The following is a 13,710-nucleotide window of genomic DNA, read 5'->3' as shown; positions in this document are numbered from 1 at the left end:
TAATGTAAAGCCAAGTTTCTACAACATAGCTTAGAGTTATGCCCCTTGTATAAGTCTTTTCGCTCTAGGGCTGAAAAGTGAAATGCAATACTCTTGTTATTTATAAATATAAACATAGATATCCTCCTTTAGCACCAAGAACGATTGTATGAAAGCGTACCTAGATACTGAAAATGATTAAGTAATCTATTCTGATACAATGACAGATCACATCTTTTCAAATCTAACAGACAGCGAAGTATTCATAACATGGCTTTAGAGGCTATCTCCGCGAAATAAACATGGCGGGTGTTTTGTTTGAGGATATTTTTGATGTTAAAGATATTGATCCAGATGGCAAGAAATTTGACAGAGGTGAGTGAAACTTTGTTCCGTGGCCTATGTTTAAAGTATGTAACCGCCCGTCATTTAATGATGGCACTGAGGCAGCTGTCACCATAAACAGACCAGGTCACCTCGCCCTCGGATAGCACCGGCTCCGAGCATGGCCGGACATGTGATTTTGTGTGATGCGCAGTATTTTGTTTTGGACCGCAGCCAAAATGATGACGGTTGATGTTAATGCCGTTTTTAAAGAAATTGTATTGTGACTGTTTAAATGCGACATGTTGCTATGGTGATTTTTATTTATGATCGACCCCGCCTTGCGTGGTCGGCTGCGATCGTACCCGGCACCCGATAGCATGTTATGACATGTCACCAGAAATCGTGAACATTGGACGATCTGTCAAACATTGCTGAAAGCACGCCAGCCCTGCACCAAGCGCGGTCTGTCCCGGCGATGTTCTCTCCCACTTTTACCGCACCAAGTCCACATATGTGGACAGCCACCCCCGGGACAACGATCTCCACCCTAGGGGATGTTCCCAGGGAGGGAGCAGGCGTCGGCTAGGAATATTGAATGGTGAGCTGTCTATATTCGTTTAAATTCAGTGACTTTTTTGTACATACGATACTTAGGACATGTAAGGGCATGTACCTTATCTTCACATTCTTATTTATTAAACTACTTATGCATTTCTGCCTGAAATATACTTTTGCTATTAATGAAAATGTGGAGTCAATAGTAGCTGAGGCATGAACTTTTTTTTGCTGATTTGCAGAAACTTTGATATCAAATAATGAAAAATTCTGACTCAGCTTTTTTTGCTATGTGATTCATAATTAATGACACACAAACAGAAAAGTCGTGAGAACTGATGTACATGATGTAGGAACAGAGTAACTTCTAGGACAGCATCAGAGCTGATATTGTGCAGACCCTGTTGCTAACATGTCATTGTGTGTTGTGTCTGTTTCATTATTGATTCATTTAAACCATCACAAATTTTTATGAGTTCATATTGAGGATCTTAAACCTCAGTTCAATTATGTGGTTTCAAAAAGACACAAAACTGTTGAATAGAAAATCATCTTGCAAGACAGGACATGCTTTACGAAGTTCAGGTCAGGCTACTCACAGATAAATATCTATTCTTATCTGATTCAGCTGTTATTGCTAACTCCTAAGCTTTCTGGTTCATGTTCAGACTGCTGCACTCCTCCACTCCGCTGTTGGGTTTTGTGCCCTTGTGTCGTGTGTTTTATGATGAGTTGGGGGTAGGAATAGTAAGGCAGGTCTCCTACTATGTTGGCAGAGTGGTGGGGTAATGCAAAGACAGTTCAAATTGACCAACTGCCAACCTACAGAGATTTAGGAATAGAACATTTTTTTTCAAAATCATGAAAATGTTCTTATATTTGCAAGATCAGTGTTTTATTTTGTATTGGTTAATCACTATAAGTGGTGAGTTGTTGGTGATGGAATCCAGGTCCGACTAGGTTGTACTAAAGGGTGCAGGTTAGATCACGACTGGGTGGTTGCTAGGGTGCACACGACAACAGTGACCGAGTCAATGACTGTCTACTGAGCGATCAGCTGACACGCTGACCTTAGTTCTGGTGGGACAAATGTCACATGATATACTGCCGCTAGCAGGCGAATAAGGAATTTATGTCACTTGATATATATTGCAGGTAAATAACATACATGGCTTGGTATACTGTGGCTACATGAAATACTGAATCCAAGGGTGCAACACATGTGATATACTTCACAAGCTCATGTTACATGATATACTGCGACCAACTTGCAACTATCAAATTTTATACCACAACCAACATACAACTATCAAATAATATATACTGCAACCAACATGCAACTATCAAATAATATATGCTGCAACCAACATGCAACTATTAAATGATATACACTGCAACCAACATACAACTATCAAATAATATATACCACAACCAACATGCAATTATCTAATAATATATACTGCAACCAACATGCAACTATTAAATGATATACACTGCAACCAACATGCAACAATCAAATGATATACACTGCAACTAATAATATATACCACAACCAACATGCAATTATCTAATAATATCAAATGATATAACCAACATGCAACTATTAAATGATATATACTGCAACCAACATGCAACTATCAAATAATATATACTGCAACCAACATGCAACTATTAAATGATATATACCACAACCAACATGCAATTATCTAATAATATATACTGCAACCAACATGCAACTATTAAATGATATATACTGCAACCAACATGCAACTATTAAATAATATATACCACAACCAACATGCAATTATCTAATAATATATACCACAACCAACATGCAATTATCTAATAATATATACTGCAACCAACATGCAACTATTAAATGATATATACCACAACCAACATGCAATTATCTAATAATATATACTGCAACCAACATGCAACTATTAAATGATATATACTGCAACCAACATGCAACTATTAAATAATATATACCACAACCAACATGCAATTATCTAATAATATATACTGCAACCAACATGCAACTATTAAATGATATATACTACAACCAACATACAACTATTAAATGATATATACTACAACCAACATACAACTATTAAATGATATATACTGCAACCAACATGCAACTATTAAATGATATATACTGCAACCAACATGCAACTATTAAATGATATACACTGCAGCCAACATGCAACTATCACGATATATACCATAACCAACTGTTGATAGTCAAATGATAGATGCTGTAACAAACAAATAGTACTTGCAAAATCTATACTGTAGCAAAAACTGACAGCCACAGACAAGAGTCACAGAACAAAGACTGTAACCAACAAGTGAGGGGTGTCCACTTCTTGGCTCATCTGTGAGGGACATTTGACTGATTTGGAAATTCCTTTTCCATCTCACAACAGTGTCATAGGATGGGCTGTCATCACCATCAACAGATTTCATCTCATCGTGAATTTGTCGTGCAGTGCAAGAACTTAGTTACACTGCGCCTCAATCTTCCCCATACTTGGGGGTACTGGTGTGTATGATCAACTCGCACAAGACTGAATGTAGTGAAGTAGATAGTTCTTGGTCCATTAACTAGATAAGGATCACTGATGTTACAGTAAAAATTGTATCCTGATTGCTCAGTAACTTCTTATTGATGATTGGAACTTTTTGTTACCCCCTCGTACTGTATCAGGGGCGGTGGGGTAGCCTAGTGGTTAAAGTGTTGGCTCGTCACGCCGAAGACCCGGGTTCGAATCCCCACATGGGTACAATGTGAAGCCCATTTCTGGTGTCCCCCGCCGTGATGTTGCTGGAATATTGCTAAAAGCGGCGTAAAACAAAAAAACCCTCAGTTGTACTGTATCACAGACAAGAGTCACACAATAAAAACTGTAACCAACTGACAACAGTCTAAAGATCATTTTGTACGGCGACCTTGCACCATATACTTACTGAAGGCACATTACTGAAATGGCACATTGAAAACAACAACCAACACCCTTAAAGGGGAAGTGTACACGAAAAAGTCATGTTCTTTCTTATGTGAACCAAAATGGAATTTTTTAATTACTTAATATCAGTGTTTGAAAATATACACTAATTTTTCTTACAATGAGTGTATAACCCGCACTATAAGTGCTGAAATGTTATGCCATTATGAGGCCTCAGTTTGCCGAGCTAAACAGGCCAGAGTTACTGCCCTTTGATTATGACGTAATTGGTGCCAGCTGATTTAAACTGGTCTCCTGTCTAGTCCCAAAGCCAAAAGATGTAAATTCTGACATTAATCACGCAAAAACATGGATGTAAAATACGAAAGAAGCATTAGAACTGACCATGTAAGCAGCAAGATAGAAATGATCGTGTGTATTTTCATTCATAACCTCACCTCAATGGAAATATCAAATATGTATAACAATGTTGACGTATGTATGACATCACTATCGGGAAGCGACTTTCTCAAAATGGCGTGCCTATCTTTGTGATGTTTTTGGATATGGTTTCAGCATCAATGTGAAGGTTGAAGAGGACGGACATATATTGTACGATTTAAATGTAGGAATGTACCAAACGTAGAATGCCTTCTCATTCACCGATGGCACGCTAGATGTAGTGCAGATGTACGTTCGAGTTTTGGTGAAAGAAGTTGATTGGAAAGACCACCGACTCAGGTTGAATGTTATACAATTTGGTTAAGTGGTAACACTTTTTGTAAAATGTAACAGCTAGTGTGGAACCAACCACATAGCCAGCTGACGGCCAGGCAACAGGTGGATTAAAACAGTTGCCTGCGCATCGAGACACAAGAACCACACCTATACCTGCACCACGTGAAATGGTTCTAATAAGGTCTAACGACGTCGTTCGTTTATCATATGGGCACCATTGACGTCATTTCCAAGGGACATAAGCCATGGTGTGTTCATTGTGGACATAGAACATTCGGTTAATGTGGAAACTTTGAATTGGTATAACGCAAAAAATAAATTAGTTACTTCTGATATCTGTGTTGTTTTGGCTATAAAACAACTTGACAAACATTTCTTACGATGAAAAAGTGGGAAACAAAAAGGTTAATTTTCGTGTACACTTCCCCTTTAAAACACATGTTTATCATATACGGCATGATACAGGTCCTTATAAATAAAGTTCATATTTATGGAAGTTTAATCATGCTTATATTTTGCTGATGACATCAGAAATACATGCAATCTCTAAAACTAGTAAAAGAATTCCTTCATCTTATGGTTTGGTATGCAGAGATGCCAACCTCTACAATTTTAATCAAAGTCACTACGAATTTTAGCCCCAAAATACGCCAATACGATTGCACTAGAAATTCTATGAATTTTGAAGAAAAATTCATTAAAATTCAGATATAAAGACAAAAACATTTATTTTCGTCGATTAAATACGTTATCGCCAAAGAGAGATGACAAGAAGAAATATAATGCTGATAATTTGGAAATCTGCTGTTGGAGGTATGTGAAATTAAAGCTTCACTCTTGATTAGTGTCATATTATCTTCTCAGAATTCATCCTGATTTTATATATTTAGTTGACTACCAACTTTATGGTCAAAGTTCTAATTTTGATCCTGAAGTGTTGGCATCTCTGGGTAAACGAGATGGGTAAAGTATTTCTACGTAAACCTACAGAGTTACATTCTACCCAGGATCCCTTCAGTGAGCCGAACACCTGGGTTCGATTCTCCACGTGGGGTCAATGTGTGAAGCCGATTTCTTGCGTCCCCCGCCGTGATATTGCTGGGATATTGCTATAAGTGGCGCAAAACTATACTCACTCACTCACTCACTCACTCACTCACTCACTCACTCACTCACTTGCCCTTCAGTGAATTCAGATATGGGCAAGCATTGACAAACCATTTCTCAACTTGGTCAATAAAATTGAGATAAAACATCACCACATATAATGATTTACCATTTAAATTATTTCTCCTATTCTACTAGGCATTGTATCATATGTGGAGATTAAGATTACCCGAACAATCAGCTGTGACAGGTTTCCCCAGATCTACTGGTGATTTGGTTAAAACATACCAGGAAAATACATCTAATGGAACTTAACTTGCAATAGTCGAGAAGCTATTATGAAGCTATTACCTGATCAGCAGTATAGTACCACAATAGTGTTTTAGTTTAATGAATTTATTCAGAATAGTCTGGTGTTTTACTCCTTGGTTCACTAAGGTTGGTTATTGTTTGCCAGTTCTGCAACGGATCCAACATAAGGCGAATATCACGAATACTGAGCAGCTGGTGAGGTGAGGTGAAATTGGGTTTAACGTCGTGCTTGAGAATATTTCACTCATATGACGACGTGCATGCGTGTGTATGTGTATGTGCGGCTGCTTGTACTAGCCCAGACTGAAGCTGGTTTTATAGTGCTAGCCCACTGAGATACCATTCCGCAGTGAAGCATGAATACCCCACTCAGACACATTATACTGACTCCGAGCCGACCAGTCCTTGTTGTACCCATTAATGCCGAGCGCCAGGCAGGGACCAACAAGTACCATATTTTAACTTCTTTGGTATGATGCGGTTGGGGATCGAACCCGTGACCTTCCGCTCTCGGCGGAGCGCTCTCTAACCACTGCACCACGCAGGCGGTCACTGAGCAGCTGGTGTAGTGGTCAGTGAAACAACAAGGCGTATATTTGACATGTTTTCATTGTGCTGACAGTGGTCATTTATTACGAAAATGAACAGTGACTACATTTCTGTCAATTTTTATGTTACCTATTATCCTGCATGGCTAATATATTTCATTTTGCATTTTGTGTCGTTTTGGTAAGTAACACCCAAACTCAATCAAAAACACTCCTTTCTAAAAACATCATGTATATTCGATTCTTGTGATCACCAGTAATGAATAGGGGTGGGCGATAATACCGGTTAACCGGTATATTGCGATTCCATCTTCGCATTACGATATATTGCGGTACACTTTTCGCGAACCGGTTCAGCCGATAAGATCAGTAATTTCAGCAACCATGATCAGTAATTTTCGTGATGTAGTAAAAATACTAATAACATTTGTATTTCCTTGATATTATACATTCATAGTTTTGAGAATGTTTATTTGTCAATAACATCTGAGTCCTGACAGTGTCTAGTGGCATTGTTTCAAAAGTAAAGAAAGGAAAACGGTAATTTCATTACCTTAGTTAACCAATTCAACACCACTGGCCGGAAAACACGAGTCCCCAAACACTGAAAGGCCGGTAAACCAGCCTGGCAGTAGGTGCATATATAATTTTAGGAACCTGCCTAACATATGATTCAGTTATTACATGTATCACTTTTCACAATGTCTAGAAACATTTCAAATGACAATATATTATCGACAGCATTAGAATTATAAACTATTATATTTTATGTTATTGGAAATAACATTCTCGGGTTCATGCTTTGGCAACGGGTCCACATCAAAGTAACAATGTTTCTAGGAAACATTTAAACACATTGAATAAACTAAAGAATGATACAACAACAGGACTCATAAAAGTGGGCAAAGTAAGTCAAGTGACATCTCGGCCTCGTCACCTCAAACGATGTTTAATGCTAAAATATATGCTGGAAGCATTTTTGTCCCAGGTCATAGCCTAGCATGTTACGTCCACTAAGTTCTATAATGTACGTATAGTTATGATGTTGTGCGTGACACGTTCAGAATAGCACGGTTTTACCCAAAACTTGAGTCTATATCTAAACGTTTTCGTTTACGAGGATGGTATCCTTTGCTGTAATTTGTTTGGCTGCCTTAGGTCATGCACATGGTTCTGACCAATCAAGGTCCTTATAGCAAACTATGATTCTGACCAATCAAGGTCCTTATAGCACACTATGATTCTGACCAATCAAGGTCCTTATAGCACACTATGATTCTGACCAATCAAGGTCCTTATAGCAAACTATGATTCTGACCAATCAAGGTCCTTATAGCAAACTATGATTCTGACCAATCAAGGTCCTTATAGCAAACTATGATTCTGACCAATCAATGTCCTTATAGCACACTGTGGGCGAAAAGGCATCATTGGAAACCCATATTTATCAAATAAAATTGCTTCTTACAACTGCGAAAATCTCCTGTTATTCATAAAACCTTCGAAAATGGAGGTATTTTCCGGTTAAGTGTCATGTTACCGAGCGGAAAGCCACTGTTATCGGGAGATAGACCACCATACATAATATTTCAGAAACCTTTTTTATAATAGTTTTCAGATTACGTAAAAATGAAAATATAAAAGAAAAAGGTAAGGGGATATTATGACATGTTACAAATGGAAAAAATCACCGAATTTTTTTCTTCCTTTAATTCATGGTTGACCTGGACTTTATGAATGTGTAAGCTTACAGTGTCATTAAAAAATAACTTATCTAAATTGTAGTTGTATTGTTTGAATAATATGGTACAATATTCATAAATATGGAATGGTGCATGGCATGTAGTAGCAATAATGTTTTACAAGCTGATATTATCCTTGATAAACACAGGCTTCATCTATGATCTCAGAGTCTGGGAACTCGGTGTCGTGGTATTAAAAGTCTCTGGTTGATGGGTGTTGAAAGAGCTTTTACGATATATCGCAATGCATATTGTAATACGCCAACACATATCGCAATATATCGCAATGCATATTGTAATACGCCAACACATATCGCAATATATCACAATGCATATTGTAATACGCCAACACATATCGCAATATATCGCAATGCATATTGTAATACGCCAACACATATCGCAATATATCGCAATGCATATTGTAATACGCCAACACATATCGCAATGCATATTGTAATACGCCAACACATATCGCAATATATCGCAATGCATATTGTAATACGCCAACACATATCGCAATATATCGCAATACATATTGTAATGCGCCAACACATATCGCAATATATCGCAATGCATATTGTAATACGCCAACACATATCGCAATGCATATTGTAATACGCCAACACATATCGCAATATATCGCAATGCATATTGTAATACGCCAACACATATCGCAATGCATATTGTAATACGCCAACAGATATCGCAATATATCGCAATGCATATTGTAATACGCCAACACATATCGCAATGCATATTGTAATACGCCAACACATATCGCAATAATGCATATTGTAATACGCCAACAGATATCGCAATATATCGCAATGCATATTGTAATACGCCAACATATATCGCAATGCATATTGTAATACGCCAACATATATCGCAATGCATATTGTAATACGCCAACACATATCGCAATATATCGCAATGCATATTGTAATACGCCAACACATATCGCAATATATCGCAATGCATATTGTAATACGCCAACACATATCGTAATATATCACAATGCATATTGTAATACGCCAACACATATCGCAATATATCGCAATGCATATTGTAATACGCCAACACATATCGCAATATATCGCAATGCATATTGTAATACGCCAACACATATCGCAATGCATATTGTAATACGCCAACACATATCGCAATATATCGCAATGCATATTGTAATACGCCAACACATATCGCAATATATCGCAATATGAACATTCTGGCAATACCCAACCCTAGTAATGAATTGATTTCATATAGGGATACAATTCACCGAATACACGAGCAAGTCACAACACCCCTATTCTTTACAGATGGAAATATTTGACATTGAGTGAGCGATTGATTGAATTTAGTTTTACGCTGCACTCGGCAATATTTAAACCATATGGTGGCAGTCTGTAAATAATCAAATCTGGACCAGACAATCCAGTGACAAACAGCATGAGCGTCATTCTACACAATTGTGATACAATGACGTGTCAACCAAGTCAGTGAGTCTGTTAGGTACCTCTTATGACAAGCTCGGGTTACTGAAGATCAATTCTACCCCGGATCTTCACGTGTCGAAATATTTGACAAGTCACCCATGAGGGTCACAGGCTCGTGATCACCAAAATGTTATGTTTACATGTAATGGTTCGACTGCAACAAATATTACTTTCTACAAGTCAGAGTATATCATTTGTGATTGATGTATCCATTCTCTGTCAACTCACGTTTGTTTCAAGGTCGTGTTAATCTGATTGTGTTTGTTCGTAATGAGTTAGACTGCCAATAACTTCACAGACGATTTCGCTAAATTTATTGTAAGCAATGTTGATTGAAATTTTGAATGTTATTCATAAAATAGATAAAAAAGATTGTAACATTAATTCTGGTGTAACAGAATGAAGGAACAGGGGAGTTAGATTTAAACATACATGTTGAATCACATGTCCGCCATATGGAATACTTGTGGAGTTTCCTCCCTTGCTTTCATTCACCCGCTACGGCAGAAGTATTTTTTAAGAATTAATGTTACAAAAATTATAAAAATAACGACAGGCAAGAAAAATAATCTCCAAAGGTTTAATGGTAAAATTAGGCAATATGATATTTCTTTTTAATTTCTGCGTAATCTTGTTCCTTCACTCCATTGAACTGGAAGCTGGCAGGGTAATGGAGGTGAAGAACGGTTTGATGTGCCGGGAATGTCGCTTAAAATGTTGAATTAAATATATTTTACGTCAGTAATTATTAGATGTGAGGTTGGAAATCGGAGAGCATAACCCTGTACAAAGAGAAAGACTGGTAATTTTTCTCTCTGTTGCGCTACAGTTTGCCTGTGGTTGGTTCCAGGTTCGGAAGGAGGGAAGGGGGGTGTCACTCCAAAGGCCCGGGTTAGATTCTCCCATATATATCAGTCACATGATATATCCCGTATATATCACACAACAGTCATATGATATATGCCGTATATATCACACAACAGTCGGATGATAAATCCCATATCTACACACAAGTCACATTATATATCCCGTATGTCACACAAGAGTCACATGACATATCCCGTATATATCACATAACATTCACATGATATATGCCCTATATATCACACAGCAGTCACATATATCCTGTATATATCACACAACATTCACAGCATATATCCCATATATATCACACAACATTCACATGATCTATCCCGTATATATCGCACAACTGCCACATGATATATCCCGTATATGTAACACAAGTCACATTATATGTCCCGTATGTATCACAACATTCACATCATGTATCCGTTTATATCACACAACAGTCACATGATATATCCCATATATATCACACAAGTCACATGATATATCCCGTATGTCACACAACAGTAACATAATATATCACACAACAGTAACATAATATATCCCATATATATCACACAAGTCACATGATATATCCTGTATGTATCACACAACATTCACTTGATCTATCCATTTATATCACACAACAGTCACATGATATATCCCTTATTTCACACAACAGTCACATGATCTATCTGTATATATCACACAAGTCGCATGATATATCCCATATATATCCCACAACAGTCACTTGATATATCCTGTATATATCACACAACGGTCACAGCATATATCCCATATATATCACACAACAGTCACATGATATATCCCTAATATCACACAACAGTTACATGATATGTCCCTTATATCACACAACAGTTACATGATATATCCCTTATATCACACTACAGTCACATGATATATCCCTTATATCACACTACATAGTACTCGATGGACTCAAGCAGAGTTGAACAGTCACTTAGTCAAGTCAGTCGTCTGTCCAGTGCAGGCAAAATGTTTTGGTCAAAGAAAGTGAGGTTCCAGCGCTGAGATGGACGGGCTGGTGTTTTGATGGTCTGAAGACTGTGCTGGTTTATGCAAGTTGACTGGAGTAACAATAAGCTGATGCCACACGGGTTTCAGTGGGTATCTTCTCACTACATATCGCTTCTTTGTAGCTGTGTAACCATAGTAACACATCATTTTTCAGTGTCTCGGCTGTTCTGTGAGAGTGAGTCTTTCAAGATGGACCTGATTCTGGATGTGAACACTCAGGTCTACCCCATGGAACTAGGTGAGTACCACTGTGTATTGTATCAGAGTTGGGTTATCTGCGAATGAGTGAGTGAGCCCTGCCCATGTTAGAGTGAATCTCGGGTGACATCTCGTGTGGGTCCTTGGTGTACCAGTTTGTAGCTGAACGCAGTCTCAGAACCATCACACACACTGCCAGCTTACTGACTGATGCTATGTAGCTGAACGCAGTCTCAGAACCATCACACACACTGCCAGCTTACTGACTGATGCTATGTAGCTGAACGCAGTCTCAGGACCATCACACACACTGCCAGCTTACTGTATGTAGCTGAACGCAGTCTCAGAACCATCACACACACTGCCAGCTTACTGACTGATGCTATGTAGCTGAACGCAGTCTCAGAACCATCACACACACTGCCAGCTTACTGACTGATGCTATGTAGCTGAACGCAGTCTCAGAACCATCACACACACTGCCAGCTTACTGACTGATGCTATGTAGCTGAACGCAGTCTCAGAACCATCACACACACTGCCAGCTTACTGACTGATGCTATGTAGCTGAACGCAGTCTCAGAACCATCACACACACTGCCAGCTTACTGACTGATGCTATGTTGTGTTTCCTAGGATACTGATAAATGTTGGGTTACCTGGGAACGGGTGGTCGGGCTTGCTGGCTTTGTTGACACATGTCATCGTATCCCAATTGCGTAGATCGATTCTCATGTTGATCACTGGATTGTCTGGCCCAGACTCGATTATTTACAGACTACCGCCATATAGCTAAAATATTGCAGAGTGAGGTGTAAAATTAAACTCACTCACTCACTCCTAGGTTACGGATTCTTGTAGTTTGTCATTTTCCCAGGTGACTGATTCTTGTCATGTGACTGTTTATTTCATGAATAATGACTTGTTATGTGTCTTCCTCAGGTGACAAGTTTCGCCTGGTGATCGCCACAACGCTCCGGGAGGACGGCTACCCAGAAGATGGAGAGTACAACCCCACACAGCAGGGTCCATCACGTACTGACCAGTTCGAGTACGTCATGTTTGGCAAAGTCTACAGAATCGAGGGGGATGACGGTGGCATGGACTCCTCCAGACTGTAAGTGCTACATTGCTCTTGTTGCCATGGTTCCTTCACCTGTCAGCTGGGTGCTGTTGCATTATAGCATACAATGACCTGTGTGATATATTGCCATGATTTACAGGCATACAATGACCTGTGTGATATATTGCCCTGATTTACAGGCATACCATGACCTGTGTTATATATTGCCATGATTTACAGGCATACCATGACCTGTGTGATATATTGCCCTGATTTACAAGCATACAATGACCTGTGTGATATATTGCCCTGATTTACAAGTCCACATCGACCTGTGTGATATTGCCCTGATTTACAAGTCCACAATGACCTGCGTGATATAGCCCTGATTTACAAGCATACAATGACCTGCATGATATATTGCCCTGATGTACAAGCATACAATGACCTGTGTGATATATTGGCCTTATTTACAAGCATACAATGACCTTCATGATATCACCCTGACTTACAAGCATACCATGACCTGTGTCATATATTGCCCTGATTTACTAGTCCACAATGACCTGTGTGATATATTGCCCTGATTTGCAAGCATACAATGACCTGTGTGATATATTGCCCTGATTTACAAGCATACAATGACCTGTGTGATATATTGGCCTTATTTACAAGCATACAATGACCTTCATGATATCACCCTGACTTACAAGCATACCATGACCTGTGTCATATATTGCCCTGATTTACTAGTCCACAATGACCTGTGTGATATATTGCCCTGATTTA

The 13,710-nt window shown here is 38.6% G+C and overlaps 1 protein-coding gene across 1 annotated transcript in view; it reads left to right on the top strand.

Moving 5' to 3' along the window:
* The first annotated feature begins 223 nt into the window (after window positions 1-223).
* Window positions 224-13,710, top strand: part of LOC124265690 (DNA-directed RNA polymerases I, II, and III subunit RPABC3-like) — a 53,078-nt gene continuing 39,591 nt past the window's right edge. The window contains exons 1-3 of the mRNA XM_046700492.1: window positions 224-354; window positions 11,815-11,898; window positions 12,801-12,975. Of these exons, the coding sequence (XP_046556448.1) occupies window positions 282-354; window positions 11,815-11,898; window positions 12,801-12,975 (332 nt within the window). The 5' untranslated portion in view covers window positions 224-281. The remainder of the gene's footprint in view (window positions 355-11,814; window positions 11,899-12,800; window positions 12,976-13,710) is intronic.

The sequence above is a fragment of the Haliotis rubra genome, unplaced genomic scaffold (genome assembly GCF_003918875.1).
Source record: "Haliotis rubra isolate DU_JTF1 unplaced genomic scaffold, ASM391887v1 Scf1215, whole genome shotgun sequence".
NCBI classification, from domain to species: domain Eukaryota; kingdom Metazoa; phylum Mollusca; class Gastropoda; order Lepetellida; family Haliotidae; genus Haliotis; species Haliotis rubra.
Note: the sequence above shows the minus strand (reverse complement) of the source record. Positions and strands in the feature narration are given on the sequence as shown.